A 26,476-nucleotide genomic window follows, 5' to 3' on the forward strand; every position below is an offset into this window, starting at 1 on the left:
TATATTTTAATGACATATGATATCATATATTTTTAAATCAAAAATAGATGTTAACATAGTACCTTATGGTGAATTAATCCCTCAGCTTTAGAATAAACCTTATTTGGCTATGGTGTATTAATCTTTTAACATTATACTCAATATTATTTGAAATATTTATATATATAATCACTAACTTTAGTTTTCTTTAGTATACTATCTTTGTCAAGTTATGGTATTAAGGTTGGGTTATTCTCCTGTTGTAAAATTGAGACTTGCATTTTTCTGTGCTTTGGAACAATTTAAATGACATAATCGTACCTGTTGCTTAATAAGCAGACTTAACTCACCTGTATCACCTGCTACAAAGCTTTTTGATGAGCCATCAGCCATGGCATTTTTTAAAGCCCTCTCTCTCACTCAGTGTTCAGAATTTGTATTAAAATTTCAAAGTTCATGTAACAATTTTGATTATCAGACAGTGAAAAGCTAATTCATCTGTTTTCTTAGACTTGAACAGAGTATAAAATAAAGATGAAAACTACATCTCAAACACATTTCCATTAGTTCTATGGATTTCATTAGTTCTTGGCAAACATTATTTACACTTACATAAAGTTTATTGATTCCACTATGATGTTCAAAAGCTGACTCATTGCTCTTCGGAAATTACAGAAATTTCTACCCTCAATCTCTTGGGAAAAAAACCGAATTTAAAAGGTAGAGTAAGAAATAAGATGAAACTTGTCTGTATCAATTAGTTTTCCTTGAGCACTCCCTGGATATACACAACTACACGAAAGTATTTAAGAGATTATAAAAACAGTTTCTCATCAGAGGCAGGGACCTACCTTGTTTGTGATGGTTTCTCTTCATGGACAGGTAATGCTATGTACATTTCACTACATCCCTGTAATCTTCCGCCTACTTGTTAGTTACCATAACAACAGTAACAGCATTTTCTTCTCCTTTATGCAGGACACCTGTGTTAAGGCTTATCTAGCCCTTCGTCATCACACAAACCTACTGATCATCCTGTTCTCCATGATGCTGATGACCGGAATGCCCCAGTTAACAAGCAAAGAAGACATTGAATATATCCGGGATGCCCTCACAGTGGGGAAAAATGAGGAGGATGCTAAAAAGTATTTTCTTGATCAGATCGAAGTGTGCAGAGACAAAGGATGGACTGTGCAGTTTAATTGGTTTCTACATCTTGTTCTTGGCATCAAACAAGGAGAAAAACATTCAGCCTAATACTTTAGGCTAGAATCAAAAACAAGTTAGTGTTCTATGGTTTAAATTAGCAGAGCAATCATCGAACTTGGATTTCAAATGCAATACACATTGTGAAAGCTGGCATTTCAGAAGTATAGCTCTTTTCCTACCTGAACTCTTCCCTGGAGAAAAGATGTTGGCATTGCTGATTGTTTGGTTAAGCAATGTCCAGTGATAGGATTATTTGCAGGTTTGTTTTTTCTCATTTGTCTGTGGCTTTGGAGTATACTCTCGGTTTAAACAGACTAATGACTTCCTTATTGTCCCTGATATTTTGACTATCTTACTATTGAGTGCTTCTGGAAATTCTTTGGAATAATTGATGACATCTATTTTCATCTGGGTTTAGTCTCAATTTTGGTTATCTTTGTGTTCCTCAAGCTCTTTAAAGAAAAAGATGTAATCATTGTAACCTTTGTCTCATTCCTTAAATGATGGTTCCAAACAGCTCCTTAGTGTCTGCAGGTGTTAGTGGTGTGCTAAAAGCAAGGAAAGCGAGTTAGTCTTTTCAGTGTCTTTTGCAATTAAGTTGTTTTATCACGTACAACTAAAACACACAAACACAACAGGGGAAATCCGAACCGCTGTGCCTTGACCTTCCTCTGCTGGTCTTATTCCAGGGTTATGAATATGAAAAAAGAGAGATGAGACTTTTTGTGTCAACTCTGTCCACAAGAGTGAGTTATCTAGTATGATTAGTATAGCTTTCTCCTGCATGGCAGCAGGTTGTAACTACAGGGCCCCTTTTATGCCTGACATTTCTTCTCTTCCTTTTTCCCTGCCTCCCTCTTTCATCAATTGCGATGCTCCCACAACTCTTTACAGACTTGTGGAATCTTCAAGAACACTTTTACTCTAGAACTCAAAAATTAGTTGAAAAAGAATTATTTCTCAAGAATTATTAGAATCTTAGGTACTTATTTGTAAAGATGTTTAGTGATTTTTTAAGTGTCTTATTAAAGGAGGCATTCTAGAAAATATGAATTAGTTTCCAAATACCTTAATTTTAAACTTTGACCTGAACAGTTTCTTCTTTTTTTAATGGAAGAAGATATTTGATATCTTAAAACTATTCCAAGTTAGGAAGAACACTACTTGTCTTATCCATTTCCCATTTAAAGGACTTTTAAACTTTGACACATCCTTCAGATTTCCTAAAAATAATTGAGATATCTTACTTTAAAAATATTTTCATCTCTTAAATGTTATTGTTATTTATTGGAGGTATTGTTTAACCTTAGAGAGACCATTAAATTATTTATAAAATATTGTGTAATTACCTGTAGTTAATACATTACATAGAAAAAAACTCTATGTTAACAGTGTCTATGTTTAAGTATAATCAGATATAAATATATACTTAATTTTTTAATTTTAAAAATAGATACCTGTTTGACTTTGAGGTAGTCCGGACTTTTTTTTTTTTTTCAATGTGTGCAAAAGCCCAGTGGTTCCTAAGCCTGGCTGCAAAGAAAAATCCACAGGGACACTTTTTAAAAACACCCTTATCAGCCTGGGCAACACAGTGAGACCCCATCTCTTTAAACAAACAAACAAACAAAAAAGCTGGGTATAGTGGTGTGTGCCTGTAGTCCCAGGTACTCGGGAGTCTGAGGCAGGAGGATTGCCTGAGCCCAAGAGGTGGAAACTGCAGAGAGTCATGATCATGTCCCTACACTCCAGACTGGATGACAAAGCGAGACCCTGTCTCAAAAAAAATAAAAAATAAAAACACCCTTGGCTGAGTTCCATTCCCAGGTTGTAATTTAATTACTGTGGGATGAGGCCCAGACATCAATATTTTTCTAGATTCTTTAGGTGATTCTAATTCACAGCCAGAGCTGGAAGCCCTGCGTGGCCTTTGAAGGTCTAGATGATTCTTCTTCCTTGCCCTTTGAGCTTTTTCCCGTCTCACAGGTATCTAGAAAAAAACTCCTCTTCTTTGGCAACCTGTCTGTTCTTTTAAAATCACACTCTACCCGCCTGTACAGAGGACCATGCCCTATAATGAAATGTTTATTCCTGTCTGTAAATGGAGGATAAACATTTTGTGGCCCTTCTGGACCAACTATTCCCTACTATTCTTTTGAAGAAAGGCAGGAAGAGTACTTTCTAATTCAGAAGAGGATGTTTTCACTATTCTGATAAACAATAGCCAAGCTCAGACCTTGTACAGATTCTTCTTTTTATTTGAATTGCTGAAATAATTTCTTGATGATGAAAAAAAAAGATTAGAGAGGAATATATTTATATTTAGCTTATTGGCACATGTGCATACATATTTCCTCTTCAAATGAACCAGTTCTTTCATTATGCCTATATAAATACACACACACACACACACACACACACACACACACATATATATATATCTCACAGTTGGGCTTGATTCTTCCATATTCCAAAGAGGATAATTTCAGCTCTATAATCTTACACATAAATAAAAATCATCTTTGTGGGCTTCCTTCCTTTACTGTTCCTGGTGAATTACATGACCAACAACTTCTATACCTTTGAAAATGTTCTAGAACTAGAATCATCCTGCTGCTGGGAACTACCCACAGCTCTATCTTCAATGCCAAATGAAAACACAGATCACAAGTCAGATGAATCAGGCCAAACCAACTTTTATGTTTATCTAGGACTGGCAACATAATTTGCAGAACCCAGTGAAAAATGAAAATGCAGGCCCATCATTCAAAAATTATTAAGAAATTCAAGATGGTAACAGCAGTTGTCACACCAAGCACAGTGCCCTTCTGAGCATGAGGCTCTGTGTGACTGCATGGGTCCATGAGACCAGCACTGTGTGCGTCTGAATGATGGCTTTGGTGTTCAGTTTAGCACACATGGTCTACCACGTCTGCATGAGTAAATATAGTGCCTGGGTCAAAATGTTGCTTCTGTTCAAATCAAAATACCTCATCTCTATGGCTGTACATTAGGACCTAGAACAGTGGCCCATTGCCCTTAGACTGGAACCATGTTCACTGAAATAAACCTAAGCAGATGTTGTAGACCTACCCCTGCCTTTGACTGCCTTTGACTGCTTCAGTGATACTTTGATGAAAGTATGGGGAAGTGGAGACATTATAGATAAAATATATCAATTCCCAGAGAAAACTCTTGACTTAAAAACTTAACTGTAGTAAATATATCTTTTTCAGGTGATTAATTTTTTTAAAAAAGATTACATATAGGAATTCTGCAGTATAAGTTGGAGGCTGTTAGTGCTCTATTAATGGAAATTAATTATTTTTTAAGTAAGTCCAAAAAATTATCTAGAAAGTAAGTTTCCAGAGCAAATCTGACCTAGCATTTGGTATGCTAGGCTCTGCTTTTCATGATTTTGAAATAAATTGATAATTAGACTTAACAATATAAAGAAAATAAACTTGTATTTTTAAGTGTTCTGTTGGTTTATTTTCTGTTTCATCCAACCCAATAATTCTGGTCAATAAATTTGGTTCTAGTTTGGGTGCTTGTCTGCATATTCTCAAAGATTCATTTCAGGACAGGTATCTGGGGAACATAAAACACACACCTTGGCCAGGCATGGTAGCTCATGCCTGTAATCCCAGCACTTTGGGAGGCCATGATGGGCGGATCGCTTGAGTCCAGGAGTTCTAGACCAGCCTAGGAAACAACATGGTGAAACACTGTCTCTACAAAAAATACAAAAATTAGCCAGGTGTAGTGGCACATGCCTGTAGTCCCAGGTACTCAAGAGGCTGAAGTGGGAGGACTGCTTGAGCCCAGAGGGTCAAGGTTGGAGTGAGGCATGATTACGCCACTGCACTCCAGCCTGGGCAACAGAGCAAGACCCTGTCTCAAAAGAAAAAAAAATCACTGAGGGGCCACTACCTACCAGACGCTGTGCTACATACTGGGGATTCAAATATGGAGCAAGATTGACCTAGTCCCGGTCCTTACCATGTTTATAATATGTTAGCGATAGCTGATACTTCATAATGGGTGCATGTTTGTTGTGGGTTGAACTTTGTCCCCCAGAAAGATATGTTGAAGTCTCAACCCTGGTGCCTGAAATGTAACCTTACTTGGACATAGTTTCCAAATAAGGTCATAACAGATATAAACAAGTTAAGGCAAAGTTATGAGAGTGGCCCCAATCCAAGTAACATCCAAGGTGAGTGCCATGTGATGGAGGCAGAGATGCGTCTACAAGCCAGGGAACAACCTGGGGCTACTAGCAGCTGGAAGATGCAAGGAAGGATCCGCCCCTAGAAGCCCCTGCCAGTGCTTTGATTTTGGATTTCTAGCCTCTGGAAGTGAAAGAATTTGTTTCTATTATTTTAAGCCACCAGTTTGTGGCACTTTTGTTATGGATCCCTAGGGAACTAAAATAGTGTCAATAACCAAAAATTTTGTGGAGGCTTTTATTTTTTAGTAGGGGGACCACAGAGTTTATGTAAGTAAATCTCTTTTCTGCTGTTAACAAAAAGATTGCATGCAAAATATGTGAAGTGCTAATATTCTTAATATATTATAAAAAGGTCTAATAATTCAATAAGTAAAAGATAAATACCTTATCAGAAAATAATTCACAGGAAAAGAAATATGTGTGGCCAATAAACTTATGACAGCAGACCCCCAAGTCATGATTGATAAAATAAATGCAAATTAAAATAATTTAAGTCTCTTTTCCCTATCAGCTTAGTAAAGATTGGTAAAGTCCAGAATGGGTACTAATTTTAGAGAAAGAGCACTCTATCAAACTGTTGAAAGCAGTGCAACTTGGTAAATTCATGCATGGCATTTTGACAAAACTTATCAAAATCAAGGTACCTGTTCTCTGACCCAGCAAGTCCACATTCAAGAATTTATCCTTCAGAAATTATTGTGCAAGTGTGGGAAGACTTATGGTCAAAAATAGTTGTCACCATTCTTTATAATAACCAAATTTCAAAATAGCCTAAAAGTCCTTCAGTAGGAGACTGAAATTACATTGAAATTACATCCATACAGTGGACTCACAATGAAGACTTTGAAAAGATAAATTAGATCAAAATGTATTGAGATCTACGTAGATAGATCTATGACATACTGAGGAGTGAAAAAGGTGGGTACAGGACTGTATTATGCTATTATATTTGAGTTAAAATGTAGGCTTATATATGCATGAAAAGGCTGGGAGGATGTATTTACACCACACTGTTAATAGTAATTTTTTTTTTGAGATGGAGTCTCACTCTGTCACCGAGGCTGGAATACAGTGGCACTGTGTAGGCTCACTGCAGTCTCCATCTCCTGGGTTCAAGCAATTATCCTGCCTCAGCCTCCCGAGTAGCTGGGATTACAGGTGCCCACCACCACACTCGGTTAGTTTCTATATTTTTAGTAGAGATGGGGTTTTACCACATCGGCCAGGCTGGTCTTGAACTCCTGACCTCAGGTGATCCACCCGCCTCGGCCTCCCAAAGTGCTGGGATTACAGGCATGAGCCACCGTGTCTGACCAATAGTGATTTTTTTTTTTTACCTCGCATTTTTTTTTAGGAAGTTTTAGGAAACTTGACTTTCTATTATTTGAATTTCTTTATAAGGAGAAAAGGTTACATCTTTTCGTTTTGAAAACAATACAGTCTGTATAATAATTCCATCATTTAGCTTACATCATAACTCATTTAAAGCTCAGAAAAATTTGTTTCTCAAAGGAAAAAATTATGTGAAGTCAATAGTTATTAAGTAGTGGCATCAAAGCTATTGTCAGAACTTCTTGGTGTAAAAATGTCCATGTAAAAGTTTCCTGCTTTACCAGCCACACCTGGTTGTGATCTGTTGTACTGCTAAGGCCGACCTTGATTTCTCCCATAAAATAGCAACGCTTTTGGAGAAGAAGAGCCTCTAAGGATGTCGTCTATTAATCAGTGAGGGATGCCTTGGCTGGTGCAGCTCTTCTCAGCTCTGCAGACCTCGTGTAGCCAGTTGGCCATGCTGAGCTCTCTAGCTCACATCTGAGGTCCCCCTTGGAGGTGCAAACAGCTTCATTTTCACTTCTCATGAATGTCAGATTCTTTTCTAAGCATTTGCTCATTAGTATGAGTGAGTAAAGCTCATTGCCTGCTCTTTGGATAAGAATTTTCTCTCTGGGGCTGGACTCTGAGTCTGCATCCATAATGCACTTGGCATCTGTCTTGGGGGCTGCAATGGGGCACAGGGATATACCAAGGAACACAGAGTCCATTGCAGCACCTCAGTGGCAATTCTCTGCCTCTCACAGCAGATGGACAGCCATCTGAGAAGTTTTATACTCAGAGAATCAAACTCAGAATCTTTTGATTACACATAAGAGTTAAAATGGGTCCTTACTACCTGGCAGAGAGCCACCCATCATTACCACCACTGTGTGCAAGGTTTGTAGCTACACAGCACCTCCCATCACCAGATGTATATGGTGGCCAAAGCTATGCTGGTCCCAGAACCCTCTACTCTGTACCTCTCCTTTGCATCACTAAGCACCCTGTTCTACAACAACAACAATAACAAAAAGAAAGAGGAAAAAAAATGCCCTGTTACTACTGAGGGCTTCCTCCGGTCAAATCCCATGGCCACACATCACTGCCAAATCCCTGACCTCTCCCAGCATCTGCTCTCCCCAGTCTATGGTTCAGAGAAGACAGTTCTTCATTTTTGAAGCAACTCCTTGCTCAGGCACTGTCTGCTCAAAGTGGCAGGGCACATTCTGCAGGCTTTCAGCACGTAGATGGATTTGATTACTTTAATCTGTGTAGAATTAAAGATGTATGAGACTCGTGAGATCCTGGAGAAAACGCAGAGTGAGCATATGTGGCTGTGGACACAAGGTGACCTTAAGCCAGCAATTCGGGGATAATCTATTTTAGAGCCTGAGCAAGACACTGCAGAAGCAGTTAATAGGTAAGATAGAAGTAAAGAGTGGTTGAAGTGGCTTTAGCATTAGATCATTCCAAATTCAAGTACCAGTTGTCACTTGAACAAGTTGTCTAAGTTTCAGCCCTCTCCTCTGTAAACTGGGGAGGACAGTACATACCTGCTTTACAGAATTACTGTGCTGATTAATTGAAATAATGAAAGTAAAGCATTAAGTAGAATTCTGGCCAAGAGTTAATGCTCAATAAGTGATCGTTATCATTTCTATATTCTTTTTAAAGAAGGCTAAAATAACTCAAGAAATTAAAGCCAAAAGTTCAATGGCATCACCCTTGGAGTGTGACTTTTAGGAGTACTTTGAATGATGAAAATCTTAACAATTTTCTAAGTACAGTATCTTCTCAGTAGGACTTCAAAGGAGAAATAATTTCAATTCTCTGTCAACATCAGATACCAAGGAATCTTCTAAATAGCATCCTTCTCTGATGAGTTATTCTAATCAATGCAAATTAGTTCCTGGGTTCTGGGCTTAAAGAAAATGAGAGAAGCTAGAATCAACTGACAATGCTACCAACTCCCATTTGCCTTTTGAATCAGCTTTATGGAAGATTGTATGAACAAATTTCACCAATTTTAAATGTAGAATTTGATGAGTTTTAATAAATACATAAACCCATACACCCACCACTATGTTCGAGATAAAGAACAATTCCATCACTCCAGAAAGTTCTCTCATACCTCTTTGCAGTCAATTCTAACCCCTAAGAACCACCGAATTGCTTTGCATTTTCTAGGATTTTATATAAATGGAATCCTACAATATGTAGTCTTTTGTGCCCAGCTTCTTTCACATAGCATAATGCTTTTGAGATTCATCTATGTTGCCTAAATAAAACATAATTTAGGAAGGCTCAGTTTCTGGACAGATTTGCTGCAGTTCATTCTAGAGCCAAATGCCAAGTTTCATTTTTAATTGTCTGCTGTGTATGATTATCCATGCCAGTTGCTCCTGCTCCATTTTAGAGTATTAAGAGACCCCATTATTATTATACTTACTTTGTTGCTATTTATACAAGATATTAATAGTAGATGATAAGAAGTTTTCATTTCAGAGGCTTTATTTTCTTGGGTTTGGTTTGGTATGGTTTGGTTTGAGACGGGGTCTTGCTCCAACCCAGGCTGGAGTGCAGTGGTGTGATCATGGCTCACGGCAGCCTCGACCTCCTGGGCTCAAGCAGTCCTCCCACCTCAGCCTCCCAAGTAGTTGGGAGCAGAAACATGCACCACCACACTCGGCTAATTTTTTTTCTTTTGTTGAGATGAGGTCTCACTATGTTGTCCAGGTTGGTCTCAAACCCCTGGGCTCAACTGATTCTTTCACCTTGGCCTCCCAAAGTGCCGGGATTACAGGCATGAGCCACCATGCCTAGCTCTGCTCTGGTTTTAAAATAGTGTAGGAATAGAACACATTCTTCACTACTGCTAAAAAAAATCCCCTCACGAGGCCAGCAGACAAAAGAGCACAGGAACACTTATAGTCAGCAGAGAACCTTAAAGAGACCTTGTGGAGCAGTTTCTCAAACTTCACCATGCACATGTATTACCTGGGGTTGCAGACTCTGATTCCACAGGTCTAGGGTGGGCCCTGAGATTCTGCATTTCCAACAAGCTCCCAGGTGAAGCCAATGCTGGCAGTCCCCAGGCCACACTTTGCATAGCAAAGCTCTGTAGGATACAGAAGCAGATTCAGTGAGTGAGGAAAATCAAATCAACAAGAGGGTTGAAAATACATACCAATCTGTGCTTGAGCAAAACCACTCAGAGACATGAATTGTCATCATACATGATGAACTACACACATACACGCATCATCAATCTCTTTTTTCAAATGGTGCCTCAATTTTCTCAGCCATAAAAGAGGCATGATAATACCTAGCTCTGTGGGAGGTAGACCTCTAACATGGTCCTCGTGATCTTAGCCTCCTGGTACTTATGCCTTTGTGGGATCCCCTTCCCTTGAGTATGAACTGGATCTGTCAACTTGCTTCTAACAAATAAAACATGGCAAAGGATGTACAATTTCACTTCCAAGATTAGGTTATAAAAAGCCTGTGACTTTCATCTTGCAGGCATTCTCTAGCTCCCTTTTGAATCTGCTCAGCTTGATGGAGGCCCTTGCCATGTAGTGAGATGCTCTGTGGAAAGGTCTATGTGGCAAGGAACCCAGGGAGGTCTCCAGCCAACAGCTTGTGAGGAATAGAATTCTGCCAGCACCCACATCAGTGAGTCAGGGTGGGTATCCTTTCAAGTCAAACCTTAGGAGAGACCCAGAGCTATATCACCCTGCTAAGCCATCCCTGGATTCCTGATCTATGGAAATTATGAGATAATAAATACTGTGGTTTTAGGCCACTAAGTTTGGGGATAATTTGTTATGTGGCAATAGATAACTAATACATTTCAGAGTTGTTATGAAGATTAAAGAAGACAAACTAATATACGTGAAAGAACTTAGCATAGTGCCTAGCACAGGGTAATTACTTGATGATGTCAGTCAAATCTAAAAACAGCCGAGTCACAAACATCACCAGTACTTGTAAAAAGCACCTGCAGTCAATAAACTAAGGATAATCCATGTATATAAAGTTTGCTAGTTTGCCCTTGTCAGGAAACTTTCAGACTCAAAAGTCTGACTAGTACAAATAAGTACAAAGAAAAAAACTAAATGTCCACACATGTGTTACATATATGTAGACAAACCCACTTTTAAAATGTAAGATTGGGCCAGGTGTGGTGGCTCATGCCTGTAATCCCAGCACTTTGGGAGGCCAAGGTGGGTGGATCACCTGAGGTCAGGAGTTTGAGACCAGCCTAGCCAACATGGTGAAACCCCATCTCTACTAAAAAAAAAAAAAAAAGAAAGAAAGAAAGAAAAAATTAGCTGGGCGTGGTGGTGGGTGCCTGTAATCCCAGCTACTCGGGAGGCTGAGGCAGGAGAATTGACTGAACTCGGGAGGCTGAGGCAGGAGAATTGACTGAACCCGGAGGCAGAGGTTGCAGTGAGCCAAGATCAGGCCATCACACTGCAGCCTGGGGGACAAGAGCAAGACTTCATCTCAAAAAAATAAATAAATAAAATAAAACGTAAGATTGTTTTATTTTTTTTCCCTAGATCTTAGAGTAGGATCAAGTACCCCAGCAGGTACTCAGGCAATGATGATGATGATGATGATGATGATGATGATGATGATGATGATGATGTTGGTGGTGGTGGTGGAAGGGGAGCTCCCACTCAGCTGTGTTTTGTAAAATGATGATCCCACTTTTTCTTCTCATTTCCTCTCTCCTAACTTCTAGTTTATTCAAAGAAGCAAGTTCAATCGCAAGCATCAAGCCAAATGGAAACTATCAAAAAACATTTAAGGGAAGTAAGTCCCAGACTTAAAGCTGCTACTCTCTTAACAGCGATAACAGCCATTCATCCTCAGTTAGAAAGAAAGAAAAGGATCAGCATTCAGACAGCTCTTGCAGAAGCCCTCAAAAGGCCTGAATAATTGTTAGCCATGCTTTTGCTTCTGCCTTCATTTAGATTTCAGCAAACACTGCCACAGATCACTCAGAGGTAGCTAAAACTGGCTAGGGTGGCTAATAAGGTGGTGCTGAGGGCTGGAGTGAAGTCACAGATGACAGCATTGAAACCAGTAGTTGAAACTGGCTCAGTACCAACAAAACCTCTATGAAAATGCCTGTGAAAGCCTCTAAAACCAAATCCACATTCAGCAGACAGTTATTGAGTGTCTATTATGCATGTGGCCCTCACCCATACTAGATCATCCTGTGGAAACAAAAGTAAGTCAGGCACTGTCTGGTGGAGGGAACGGGCTCATGCACACTTGACTATAATAGAAGAAAATTTGTGAAAAATCATGATCTACTGATGCCCACTCTGTTCTAGGCTTGAGCAAGGGGGCAGGAATATAAACAAGACCTCTTGAGGAGGAACACAAGACAGATTATGATGTGTTATATTGAAGGTACAAATAAAGAGCCAAAAAAATTACAAAGGTGGTAAAAGATCTTCCAACTAAGGGACCAGGAAAGGCTGTCTAGAGAAAGTAACATTTGAGGTAGGTCTTGAGGCATGAGTAGGATTTCAACATGGGGGTCAGAGCATTCCAAATGGGGTGAGAGTGAGAGCAGCAAGACAAAGGCAGCAAGGGGCGAACATGCAAGGTGAGTCAAGAAATACCAATAGAGCACTACGGCAGGAATGCCAGCTTAGTGTTGAAAAGTGGAAGCAAAGGTTACAAGGGCCTTGCAACTGAGCAGAGGAGGCTGGATTTATTTTGCATGTAATAGAAAGGCATTAATAAACTGTTAAGAACAATAGTGATATGGCCATTCATTAGTAAGAACACTTTAGGTTGCCAGTAACTGAAACCTAATTCAAATTGGCTTAAGCAACAAAGAATGTATTGGTTCATTTAACTGGGAAGTTCAGAGATGCATCTGGCTTCAGGCTCAACTGATGCCAAGGAATAAATGATGTCATCTCTTGGCTCTACTTTCCTCTTCTTGATTTCTTTCTCAAGGGAGTTCTTGCCAAAGATGTGGCAAAGATGGCAAATCAAATCAGCTTGAGGCTTATGTCCTAACAGCTTAGGCTCCCTTGGGAGAAGAGATTGCTTCTTCCCCAATAGTTTCATCAAGATCCTGGGCTGAGTCTCATGTGACAACTTTGGTCACCCAGTACAAATATGAACACCATGGCCAGGGGGTTACATTGCCCTCCCTTGGAGACAGAGAGTAGGGTCAGCACCATCCAAGCCTCATTCACTCATTTACGGCAGGAGGGGGATGGTACTTAAAGGAAAATCTAAGGGCTATTTTCAAAAGAAGAAATGGTTGCAAATCTGGCAAACGAAACTGTTCATTAAAAAATAGAAAAAAAATAATTCCAGAGGCAATCTGTTGAAGAAAATTGAGAGAGAGGCCAGGTGTGGTGACTCATGCCTGTAATCCCAGCACTTTGGGAGGCCAAAGTGGGTGGATCACCTGAGGTCAGGAGTTCGAGACCAGCCTGGCCAACATGGTGAAACCCTGTCACTACTAAAAATACAGAAATTAGCAAGGCATAGTGGCACGTGCCTATAATCCCAGGTACTGGGGATGCTGGGGCAGGAGAATCACTTGAACCCAGGAGGCGGAGGTTGCAGTGAGCAAAGATCACGCCACTGCACTCCAGCCTGGGTGATAGAGCAAGACTCTGTCTCAAAAAAAAAAAAAAAGAAAAGAAAAGAAAAGAAAATAGAACGGTATCCCAGAGGCAAGGAAAACTCTACAATAGAGTAGACAAGAGACAAAATGGTGTGAATCAGGACAGGATGATGGGCGTGGCATGGACCAAATAGTTGTTCAGGACCTCACACAGAGTGTCTAGGGATCAAGAGAGAAGTAGATTTGGGAATCGTCTTTGTAATAAATATGATCTCGGGGGGCATATGGTACAAAGTCAAAACTTGGATTTCTTTTATATAGCATGTTTCTACCCATGTTAACTAAGTTCAGGTGACCTTAATGGGTTATCATGGTTTACTGGATATCAGAACAAACACAGCCTAAGACAACTTGGGTTGAAGTCAGGCAAACACTATATACACAGGTCTACTGAAAGAAAAAAAAAAACAATTATTATTTCATATTACCTGTGGATTCACATTTCTCTTCAATTTGCTTTAAAAAGAAATGACTTAAATTTCAACATGAGGATTATAAAATCCATAGCCATATATGTGACATAAGAACTCTATTCTATATATTACTACCACAACCCAAAATGGAAGAATGCAGGATTCTCTCTTCATTAAGAAAATACTAGAAGCAGATGGGATGGAAAGAGAATCTGAGACATAGGGAGTCCTGGCTCCACCCTGGGGCAAAACATGCAAGCCTCCTGGGCTTCCTGATTCTTATCTGGACAAAGAAGAAGTAGAGCTGGACTTTGCAAAAGGTCCCTTTCTTGTCTACCCTTTTATGATCCTAAACCCAAAGGTTCCCCAAACCTGGGAGTCTCCCGCACAGGGAAAACTTTGACTCTCCCCAAATCTGTTTCCCTAGCTGACCCGCTCTGTGTCAGTTCTATAAAAAGCCCCATGGTCACTGCCATCAGAAAAATATAATACCACATGGTTGAGAAACAACATTCCTGGATAGGCCACCAGCCACCTCCAGTATGAAGAGCATGGCCACAGTCATGCCACCCACCCCTCAGAGAGCCAGTGCAGGAGGACATTGCCCTTGAAGTCCCATAACATAGAACATGGAGAACAGCACATGGCTTAGTTCAGAAATGGCAGGTCCAACAACCAGCAAGCCCTGCCCATTTGGATAGAAATGCAGTAAAGGACGGTTCTAGCAAAGCTCAGTGTTTTTCTAAGGGGTGTTTTGGTTGGAAATAATGGAAAATCACTCTCATCAAAAACAAAGTTGGGGCACTGGCTTCCAAGATGGCCAAATAGAAAGAGTTCTGGTCTGCAGCTCCCAGCACGATCAACAAAGAAGACAGATGATTTCTGCATTTCCAGTAGAGGTACCTGTTTCATCTTACTGGGACTGGTTAGACAGTGGGTGCAGCCCACAGAGGGCAAGCTGAAGCAGGGCCAGGCATCGCCTCACCTGGGAAGTGCAAGGGGTCGGGACATTTCCCTCTCCTAGCCAAGGGAAGCTGTGACAAACTGTAACTGGAGAAAGGGTATACTCCTGACCAAATACTGCACTTTTCCCACAGTCTTAGCAACTGGCAGACCAGGAAATACACTCCCATGCCTGGCTCAGTGGGTCCCACACCCATGGAGCCTTAATCACTGATAGTGCAACAGTCTGAGATCGACCTGGGACGCTGCAGATTGGCAGAGGGAGGGGCGTCCACCATTGCTGAGGCTTGAGTAGCTCACAGTGTAAACAAAGAGGCCAGGAAGCACAAAATGGGCAGAGCCCACCGCAGCTCAGTAAAGGCCTACTGCCTCTATAGAGTCCACCTCTGAAGGCAGGGCATAGTAGAACAAAAGGCAGCAGCTTCTGCAGACTTAAACGTCCCTGTCTGACAGCTCTGAAGAGTGCAGTGGTTCTCTCAGTATAGCGTTTGAGCTCCAAGAACAGACAGACTGCCTCCTCAAGTGGGTCCCTGACCCCATGTAGCCTGACTGGGAAACACCTCCCAGTAGGGGCTGACAGACACCTCAAACAGATGGGTACCCCTCTGGGACAAAACTTCTGGAGGAAGGATCAGGCCACAATATTTGCTGTTCTGCAGCCTCTGCTAGTGATGTCCAGGCAAACAGGGTCTAGAGTGGACCTCCAGCAAATTCCAACATACCTGCAGCTAAGGGTCTGACTGTTAGAAGGAAAACTAACAAACAGAAAAGAATAGCATCAACATCAACAAAAAGGACATCCATACGAAAACCCCATCTATAGGTCACCAACATCAAAGACCAAAGGTAGATAAAACCGCAAAGATGGGGAGAAACCAGAGCAGGAAAGCTGAAAATTCCAAAAAATAGAGCACCTCTTCTCCTCCAAAGGATCACAGCTTCTCACCAGCAAGGGAACAAAACTGGACAGAGAATGAGTTTGATGAGTTGACAGAAGTAGGCTTCAGAAGGTTGGTAATAACAAACTTCTCTGAGATAAAGGAGCATGTTCTAACCCATCGCAAGGAAGCTAAAAACCTTGAGAAAAGGTTAGACAAATGGCTAACTAGAATAATAATGTAGAGAAGACCTTAAATGACCTGATGCAGCTAAAAACCATGGCACAAGAACTTCATGATGCACATACAAGCTTCAATAGCCAATTGGATAAAGTGGAACAAAAGATATCAGTAATTGAAGATCAAATTAATGAAATAAAGTGAGAAGACAAGATTAGAGAAAAAAGAGTGAAAAGAAACGATCAAAGCCTGCAAGAAATATGAGACTATGTGAAAATACCAAATCTACGTTTGATTGGTATACTGGAAAGTGACAGGGAGAATGGAACCAAGTTAGAAAACACTCTTCAGGATATTATCCAGGAGAACTTCCCTAACCTAGCAAGGCAGGCCAACATTCAACTTCAGGAAATACAGAGAACACCACAAAGATACTCCTTGAGAAGAGCAACCACAAGACACATAATTGTTAGATTCACCAAGGTTGAAATGAAGGAAAAAATGTTAAGGGCAGCCAGAGAGCAAGGTTGGGTTACCCACAAAGGGAAGCCCATCAGACTAACAGTGAATCTCTCAGCAGAAACCCTGCAAGCCAGAAGAGAGTGGAGGTCAACATTTAACATTCTTAAAGAAAAGAACTTTCATCCCAGAATTTCATATCCAGCCAAACTAAGCTTCATAAGTGAAGGAGAAATAAAATCCTTTACAGACAAGAAAATGCTGAGAGATTTTGTCACTATCAGGCCTGCCTTACAAGAGCTCCTGAAGAAAGCACTAAACATGGAAAGGAACAACCGGTACCAGCCACTGCAAAAACATGCCAAATGGTAAAGACCATTGACACTATGAAGAAACTGCATCAATTAACGGGAAAAATAACCAGCCAACATTGTAATGACAGGATCAAATTTGCAAATAAGAATATTAGTCTTAAATGTAAATGGGTTAAATCCTCCAATTAAAAGACACAGCCTGGCAAATTGAATAAAGAGTCAAGACCCATTGGTGTGCTGTATTCAGGAGACCCATCTCACATGCAAAGACACACATAGGCTCAAAATAAAGGGATGGAGGAAGATCTACCAAGAAAATGGAAAGCAAAAAAAAAAAAAAAAAAAAAAAGCAGGGGTTCCAATCATAGTCTCTGATAAAACAGACTTTAAACCAACAAAGATCAACAGAGACAAAGAAGGCCATTACATAATGGTAAAGGGATCAATTCACCAAGAAGAGCTAACTATCCTAAATATATATGCACCCAATACAGGAGCACCCAGATTCATAAAGCAAGTCCTCAGAGACCTACAAAGAGATTTAGACTCCCACACAATAATAATGGGAGACTTTAACAGCCCACTGTCAATATTAGACATATCAATGAGAAAGAAGGTTAACAAGGATATCCAGGACTTGAACTCAGCTCTGGACCAAGTGGACCTAATAGACATCTACAGAACTCTACACCCCAAATCTACAGAATATACATTGTTCTCAGCACCACATTGCACTTATTCTAAAATTGACCACATAATTGGTAGTAAAACACTCCTCAGCAAATGTAAAAGAATAGAAATCACAACAAACTGTCTCTCAGACCACAGTGCAATCAAATTAGAACTCAGGATTAAGAAACTCACTCAAAATGGCACAACTACATGGAAACTGAACAACCTGTTTCTGAATAACTACTGGGTAAATAATGAAATGAAGGCAGAAATAAAGATGTTCTTTGAAACCAATGAGAACAAAGACATAACATACCAGAATCTCTGGGACATATTTAAAGCAGTGTGTAGAGGGAAATTTATAGCACTAAATGCCTACAAGAGAAAGCAGGAAAGATCTAAAATCAACACCCTAACATCACAATTAAAATAACTAGAGAAGCAAGAGAAAACAAATTCAAAAGCTAGCAGAAGGCAAGAAATAACTAAGATCAGAGCAGAACTGAAGGAGATAGAGACAAAAAATACCCTTCAAAAAATCAATGAATCCAAGAGCTGATTGTTTGAAAAGATCAACAAAATAGATAGACTACTAGCAAGACTAATAAAGAAGAAAAAGAGAAGAATCAAATAGATGCAATAAAAAATGATAAAGGGGATATCACCACCAATCCCACAGAAATACAAACTACCATCAGAGAATACTATAAACACCTCTATGCAAATAAACTAGAAAATCTAGAAGAAATGGATAAATTCCTGGACACATACACCCTCCCAAGACTAAACCAGGAAGAAGTTGAATCTCTGAATAGACCAATAACAGGTTGTGAAATTGAGGCAATAATTAATAGCCTACCAACCAAAAAAAGTCCAAGACCAGACGGATTCACAGCCCGAATTCTAGCAGAGGTACAAAGAGGAGCTGATACCATTCCTTCTGAAACTATTTCAATCAATAGAAAAAGAGGGAATCCTCCCTAACTCATTTTATGAGGCTAACATCATCCTGATACCAAAGCATGGTAGAGACACAACAAAAAAAGAGAATTTTAGGCCAATATCCCTGATGAACATTGATGCTAAAATCCCCAATAAAATACTGGCAACCCGAATTCGGGAGCACATCAAAAAGCTTATCCACCACGATCAAGTCAGCTTCATCCCTTGGATGCAAGGCTGGTTCAACATATGCAAATCAATAAATGTAATCCATCACATAAACAGAACCAATGACAAAAACCACATGATTATCTCAATAGATGCAGAAAAGGCCTTCAACAAAATTCAACAGCCCTTCATGCTAAAACCTCTCAATAAACTAGGTATTGATGGAATGTATCTCAAAATAAGAAGAGCTATTTATGACAAACCCACAGCCAGTATCATACTGAATGGGCAGAAATTGGAAGCATTCCCTTTGAAAACTGGCACAAGACAAGGATGCCGTCTCTCACCACTCCAATTCATCATAGTGTTGGAAGTTCTGGCTAGGGCAATCAGGCAAGAGAAATAAATAAAGGATATTCAGTTAGGAAAAGAGGAAGACAAATTGTCTCTGTTTGCAGATGACATGATTGTATATTTAGAAAACCCCATTGTCTCAGCCCAAAATCTCCTTAAGTTGATAAGCAACTTCAGCAGAGTCTCAGGACACAAAATCAATGTGCAAAAATCACAAGCATTCATACACCAATAATAAACAGAGAGCCAAATCGTGAGTGAACTCCCATTCACAGTTGCTACAATGAGAAAGAAATACCTAGGAATCTAACTTACAAGGGATGTGAGGGACCTCTTCAAGGAGAACTACAAACCACTGCTCAGTGAAATAAAAGAGGACATAAACAAATGGAAGAACATTCCATGCTCGTGGATAAGAATAATCAATATCATGAAAATGGCCATACTGCCCAAGGTAATTTACAGATTCAATGCTATCCCCATCAAGCTACTAATGACTTTCTTCACAGAACTGGAAAAAACTACTTTAAAGTTCTTATGGAACCAAAAAAGAGCCTGCATAGCCAAGACAATCCTAAGCAAAAAGAACAAAGCTGGAGGCATCATGCTACCTGACTTCAAACTATACTACAAGGCTACAGTAACCAAAACAGCATGGTTCTGGTACCAAAACAGATATACAGACCAATGGAACAGAACAGAGGCCTCGGAAATAACACCACACATTTACAACCATCTGATCTTTGACAAACGTGACAAAAACAAGCAATGGGGAAAGGATTCCCTATTTAATAAATGGTGCTGGGAAAACTGGCTAGCCATACATACAAAGCTAAAACTGGATCCCTTCCTTACACTGTATACAAAAATTAACTCAAGATGGATTATATACTTAAATGTAAGACCTAACACCATAAAAACCCTAGAAGAAAACCTAGGCAATACCATTCAGGCCATAGGCATGGGCAAAGACTTCATGACTAAAACACAAAAAGCAATGGCAACAAAAGCCAAAATAGACAAATGGGAGCTAATTAAACTAAAGAGCTTCTGCACAGCAAAAGAAACTATCATCAGAGTGAACAGGCAACCTATAGAATATGAGAAAATCTTTGCAATCTACCCCTCTGACAAAGGGCTAATATCCAGAATCTACAAAGAACTTAAACAAATTTACAAGAAAAAAACAAACAACCCCATCAAAAAGTGGGCAAAGGATATGAACAGACACTTCTCAAAAGAAGACATTCATGCAGCCAACAGACATATGAAAAAATGCTCATCATCATTGGTCATCAGAGAAATGCAAATCAAAACCACAATGAGATACTATCTCATGCCAGTTAGAATGGCAATCATTAAAAAGTCAGGAAACAACAGATGCTGGAAAGAATGTGGAGAAATAGGAACGCTTTTACACTGTTGGGGGGGTGTGTAAATTAGTTCAACCATTGTGGAAGACAGTGTGGCGATTCCTCAAAGATCTAGAACTAGAATTACCATTTGACCCAGTGATCCCATTACTGGGTATATATCCAAAGGATTATAAATCATGCTACTATAAAGACACATGCACATGTATGTTTCTTGCGGCACTGTTCACAATAGCAAAGATTTGGAACCAACCTAAATGTCCATCAATGATAGACTGGATCAAGAAAATGTGGCCCATATATACCATGGAATACTATGCAGCCATAAAAAAGGATGAGTTAATGTCCTTTGCAGGGACATGGAGGAAGCTGGAAACATCATTCTAAGCAAACTATCACAAGGACAGAAAACCAAACACCGCATGTTCTCACTCATAGGTGGGAGTTGAACAACAAGAACACATGGACACAGGACAGGGAGCATCACACACCGGGGACTGTCAGGGCGTGGGGACCTGGGGGGAGGGATAGCATTAGGAGAAATATCTAATGTAAATGACAAGTTGATGGGTATAGCAAACCAACATGGCACATGTATATCTATGTAAAAATCTGCATATTGTGCACATGTACCCTAGAGCTTAAAGTATAATAAAATAATAATAATAATAACACTTAAAAATACCTAGTGAAATCATCAAAAAAAAAAAGAATAAAGTTGGATTTATTTTGAGGACGTCAATCTGTCTCACAAATCTTGCAACAGAGTATACCCAGGCTTCCCAGGCAAAGATACAGGAACTAGAAAGCCAACACAAGTTCTTCCAATCTCTCTTTTCTCTCTCTCCCTCCCTCTGCCATATCTTTCTCTGTGTGGACTCTAATCTCTTTCTCTCCCTGCATATCAGCTTTCCTTCTTTGAACGAGTAGGTAGTTAAGCATGGATCCCTCTCAGCTCTCCTCTGATTTGATTATCTAGTTTAAATTTCCAGAATCTTTTTGTTCAACTTCAAATGGCATTGGCTGAGCTTTGGTCAGGAGTCCACATCAGGGTCCAGCAGTTATGATCAGGGATGTGGGATCGCATGGTGGAGATGTGGCTGCTGGGATCTACCCCTATGACACTGAAAACATGGCAGATCAAGTATAGTTGACCCTTGAATAACATGGGTTTGAATTGCATGGAGCCACTTATATGCAGCTTTTATTTTCAACAAAACAGTATTCACAAATGCAAAAACCCATACACAGAAAGCTAACTCTTCACGTATCCTATCGGGGGAACCCACCCCCAATAATTCGACATGAGTCCCTTTCTATTTTCCATAAGTGTTGGCTGGTCTAAGAAATAAAGGGATAGAGTACAAAAGAGAGAAGTTTTAAAGCTGGGTGTCCAGGGGAGACATCACATGTTGGCAGGTTCCGTGATGCCACCCAAGCTGCAAAACCAGCAAGTTTTTATTAGTGATTCTTCAGAAAGGGAATCTGCGTATGAATAGGGTGTGGGTCACAGAGATCACATGCTTCACAAGGTAATAAAATATCACAAGGCAAATGGAGGCAGGGCAAGATCACAGGACCAGGGTGAAATTAAAATTGCTAATGAAGTTTTGGGCATGCACCATCATTGATAACATCTTATCAGGAGACAGGGTTTGAAAGCAGACAACTGGTCTGACCAAAATTTATTAGGCAGGAATTTCCTTATCCTAATAAGTCTGGGAGTGCTACGGGAGGCTGGGGCTTATTTCATCCCTTATCTACAACCATAAAAGACAGACGTCCCCAGAGCGGCCATTTTAGCGGCCTACGTCTAGGCACACATTCTCTTTCTCAGGGCTGTTCCTTGCTGAGAAAAAGAATTCAGTGATATTTCTCCTATTTGCTTTTAAAAGAGAAATATGGCTCTGTTACGCCCAGCTCACAGGCAGCCAGACCTAATGGTTATCTCTCTTGTTTCCTGAACATTGCTGTTATCCTGTTCTTTTTTCAAGGTGCCCAGATTTCATATTGTTTAAACAATTTGTGCAGTTAACGCAATCATCACAGGGTCCTGAGATGACATTCATCCTCAGCTTATGAAGATGACAGGATTAAGAGATTAAAGTAAAGACAGGCATAGGAAATCACAAGAGTACTGGTTGGGGAAATGATCAATGTCACAATTTATGTTCAGAGATTGCAGTGAAGACAGGTGTAAGGAATTATAAAAGTATTAATCTGGGGAACTAATAAATGTCCATGAAATCTTCACAATTTATGTTCTTCTGCCACAGCTTCAGCCGGTCCCTCCATTCAGGGTCCCTGACTTCCTGCAACAGTACCCAGGTTCTGCAAGGTTGATTGTAGAACTTGAATATGTGGAAATTTTGGTTTATGCAGGGGGTCCTGGAACCAAACTCCTGCAGATACCAAGGGAAGACTATATCTCAAATTCTTTGGCCATAAATGCAGATATGTAGATACAGAAATATTTCAGCCTAATTTTCTGTAATTTTCTTATTCAAATATATATTTGCATATTAAAAAATATACATCAGATGGCTCATGCCAGTAATCCCAGTACTTTGGGAGGGAGATGCAGGTGGATTGCTTGAGCCCAGGAGTTCGAGATCAAACTGGGCAACATAGTAAGACCCTGTCTCTACAAAAAAATTTCTAATAAGTAGCTGATTATGGTGGTGCACAACTGTGGTCCCAGCTACTTAGGAGGCTGAGGTAGGAGGATCACTCATGCCCAGGAGGTTGAGGGTGTCGTAAGCTGTGATCACCACTGTACTCCAGTTTGTGTGACAGAGCAAGGGCCTTGACTAAAATAAAAAAAAATAAATAAAAAAAAAAAGTACATCAAGATATTCTCTGGGCTAGGGGCAGTGGTTCATGCCTATTCCTAGCACTTTGGGAGGTCAAGGCAGGAAGACAGTTTGAGGCCAGGAGTTGAGACCAGCCAGACCCCATCTTTACACACACAAAAAAAATAGCATGGTAGCACACTCCTGTATTCCTAGCCACTCAGGTGACTGGGCTTGGAGGATCACTTGAACTCAGGTGTTTGAGGCTGCAGTGAGCTATGATATCACCACTGCACGCCAGCCTGCGTGGCAGAGTGAGATCTTGTCTCCGAATAAATAAACAAAAAGCCCAAAGCAATATACAGATTCAATGCTATTCCTATCAAGCTACCAAGATCATTTTTCACAGAACTGGAAAAAGCTACTCTAAAATTCATATGGAACCAAAAAAGAGCCTGAGTAGCCAAAGCAATTCTAAGCAAAAGAACAAAGCCAGAAGCATCACATCATCCAATTTCAAACTACACTATAAGGCTATGGTAACCAAAACAGCATAGTACTGTTACAAAAACAGACACACAGACCAATGGATCAGAATAGAGAAACCAGAAATAAAGCTGCACATCTACACCCATCTGCTCTTCAACAAAGTCGACAAAACTAAGCAATAGGGAAAAGACTCCCTGTTCAATAAATGGTGCTGGAATAGCTGGCTAGCTGTATGCAAAAGAATGAAGCTGGACTCCACCTTTCACCATATGCAAAAATTAAGTCAAGAAGGATTAAAGATTTAAATGTAAGACCTCAAACTTTAAGAATCCTAGGCCAGGCACAGTGACTCACACATGTAATCCAGAACTTTGGGAGTCCTATGTGAAGGATTGCTTGAGGCCAGGAGTTAGACACCAGCCTGGCCAACATGGCAAAATCCTGTCTCTACTAAAAATACAAAAAAAAAATTAGCTGGGTGCACTGGCATACAACTGCAGTCCCTGCTACTCAGGAGACTGAGGAATAAGAATCACTTGATCCTGGGAGGCAGAGGTTGCAATGAGCAGAGATCACACCACTGCACTCCAGTCTGGTCAACAGAGGGAAACTCTGTCCCCACCCAAAAAAAAAAGAATCCTAGAGGAAACACCATTCTAGACATCGGGCTTGGGAAAGAATTTATGACTAAGTCCTCAAAAGCAATTGCAACAGAAACAAAAATTAACAAGTAGGACCTACTAAACTAAAGAGCTTCTGCACAGCAAAAGAAACTATCGAGGCAGGCAGATCACCTGAGGTCAGGAGTTCAAGACCAGCCTGGCCAATGTGACGAAACCCCGTCTCTACTAAAAATACAAAAATTAGTCAGGCGTGGTGGCGGGTGCCTGTAATCCCAGCTACTCAGGAGGCTGAGGTGAGAGAATCATTCGAGCCCGGGAGGCAGAGGTTGAAGTGAGCTGAGATCACGCCATTGCACTCCAGCTTGGGTGACAGAGTGAGACTCCAACTCAAAAAGAAAAAGAAACTACCAACAGAGTAAATACACAACCTACAGAATGGGAGAAGATATTCACAAACTAGACATCTGACAAAGATCTAATATCCAGAATCTAGAAGGAATTTAAACAATTTAACAAGCAAAAAAGAAATAACGTCATTAAAAGGTGGGCAAAAGACATGAAGAGACGGTCTCCAAAGAAGACATATAAGCAACCAACAAACCTGAAAAACCGTTCCTCATCACTAATCATCAGAGAAATGCAAATCAAAACCACAATGAAATACCATCTCACACCAGTCAGAATGGCTGTTACTAAAGACTCAAAAACCAACAGATGCTGGTGAGGAAGAGAAAAGGAAACACTTATACAGTGTTGGTGAGAATGTAAATTAGTTCAGCCACTATGGAAAGCTGTTTGGAGATTTCTCAAAGAACTTAAGCTATAACTACCATTTGATCCAGCAATCCCACGACTAGGTATATATCCAAAAGAAAACAAATTGTTCTACCAAAAAGACTCATGCACTCACCTGGTCATCACAGCACTGTTCACAATTGCAAAGATATGGAATCAACCTAGGTACTTAATAACAATGGATTGGATTTTAAAAATACGGTATATTTACACCATGGAATACTATGCAGCCACAGAAAAGAATGAAATCATGTCCTTTGCAGCAACATGGATGCAGGTGGAGGTTATTATCCTAAGTAAATTACACACAGGTACAGAAAACCAAATACTGCATGTTCTTACTTATAAGTGAGAGCTAAACATTGGGTGCTCATGGACGTAAAGATGGCAACAGTAGAAACTAGGGACTACTAGAGAAGGGAATTGAGGGAGGGTTGAAAAAGTAATTATTGGGTAGTATGCTCAGTACCTGGGTGATGGAATAATTCATATCCCAAACCTTTGCAACATGCAATATACTCAGGGAACAAACCTGCACATGTACCCTCTGAATCTAAAATAAAAGTTGAACAAAAAAACACATTCTCTGGTATTTACGTTTTCTGCATAGCCTAGGTACGTAAGGGTCTCACTGGGAAGACACCACTGTTCAAACTGAACATCACTATCATTCATTAATAGCCATCACAATGGCACGAGAGAAAAGCAATTCATCTAACAGAAGTTAATCCTCCTTTCTTTCACCCCTTAAGTGAACTCAGGTCATTAGTTCTCCCCAGTGGAGTATGCAGCTGACATTTAGTGAAGGAAGCATAAAAATGATTTCTGGGCATGTGGGTGTGTTTCATGCAAACGCTTTTCTTCAGCAGCTTCTGACTTCAAATGAGAACTCCAGGCACTAGCAGGCACGTTTAGTGCTTAATAAATTTCAGAAAAGAAGAATAGAAGTTATATGGTTTCCCCGGAAACCTTTTCTAAAGAGCTTGCACATGCACCTTCTCAAGAAGCAGGTGCTGCAACTTGGGGACTCTTCCCTGCCCTAGGCTATCCACTAAAAGGTCAAGGCCAGGGTTCCTCAGTTGTAGCTCCAGGAACAGTGGTTGGGCTTATTTTGCTTAAGGTTATTTAATGTCAAGTCTCTCTTTAGCAGCTTGTTCAGTGAGAAAAACATGCTCAGGTAGCTTTTGACATCTTCTGAAGCATTTGCAAGTTCTGGCTTATCAAAGAGAAGCAGAGGAGGTCCTATAGTGTGTATCAGAATGGGTGATGAGGATTTCTCAGGGAACAAGAGGAGATAGCTTACTGATTATTAAAAATTATTTGAATCTGAATTATCAATGCAGTCCTATTCAGACCTCATTGCAGATTAGAATAAAAGTAACCTGGAAAAGGGCAGGTCTCTCAGGGCCTTTTCCAATAGCTGTGACCTTACAGAGTCTTGGGTAAGGTAAGAAAGAGAGAGAGACAGGAGGGAGTGAGGGAGGGAGGGAGAGAGAGAGAGAGTGGCAGGGGGGGCGGGGAGGAAGAGAGACAAAGAAAAGAGAAGAAAAGAAAGAAGGCTGGGTGTGGTGGCTCACGCCTGTAATCCCAGCACTTTGGGAGGTCGAGGAGGGCAGATCACTTGAGGTCAGGAGTTCGAGACCAGCCCGGCCAACATA

General features: G+C 40.3%; 1 protein-coding gene across 4 annotated transcripts in view; it reads left to right on the forward strand.

The window, feature by feature from the left end:
- PIK3CG (phosphatidylinositol-4,5-bisphosphate 3-kinase catalytic subunit gamma) overlaps window positions 1-2,148 on the forward strand; it is a 41,235-nt gene extending 39,087 nt beyond the window's left edge. For 3 of the 4 annotated variants that reach the window (XM_015134598.3, XM_015134599.3, XM_077994748.1), the window contains exon 11: window positions 958-1,669. In XM_015134598.3, the coding sequence (XP_014990084.1) occupies window positions 958-1,236 (279 nt within the window). In that variant the 3' untranslated portion in view covers window positions 1,237-1,669. 4 annotated transcript variants of the gene reach the window in all.
- The last annotated feature ends 24,328 nt before the right edge of the window (window positions 2,149-26,476 follow it).

The sequence above is a fragment of the Macaca mulatta genome, chromosome 3, assembly GCF_049350105.2.
Source record: "Macaca mulatta isolate MMU2019108-1 chromosome 3, T2T-MMU8v2.0, whole genome shotgun sequence".
NCBI lineage: Eukaryota > Metazoa > Chordata > Mammalia > Primates > Cercopithecidae > Macaca > Macaca mulatta.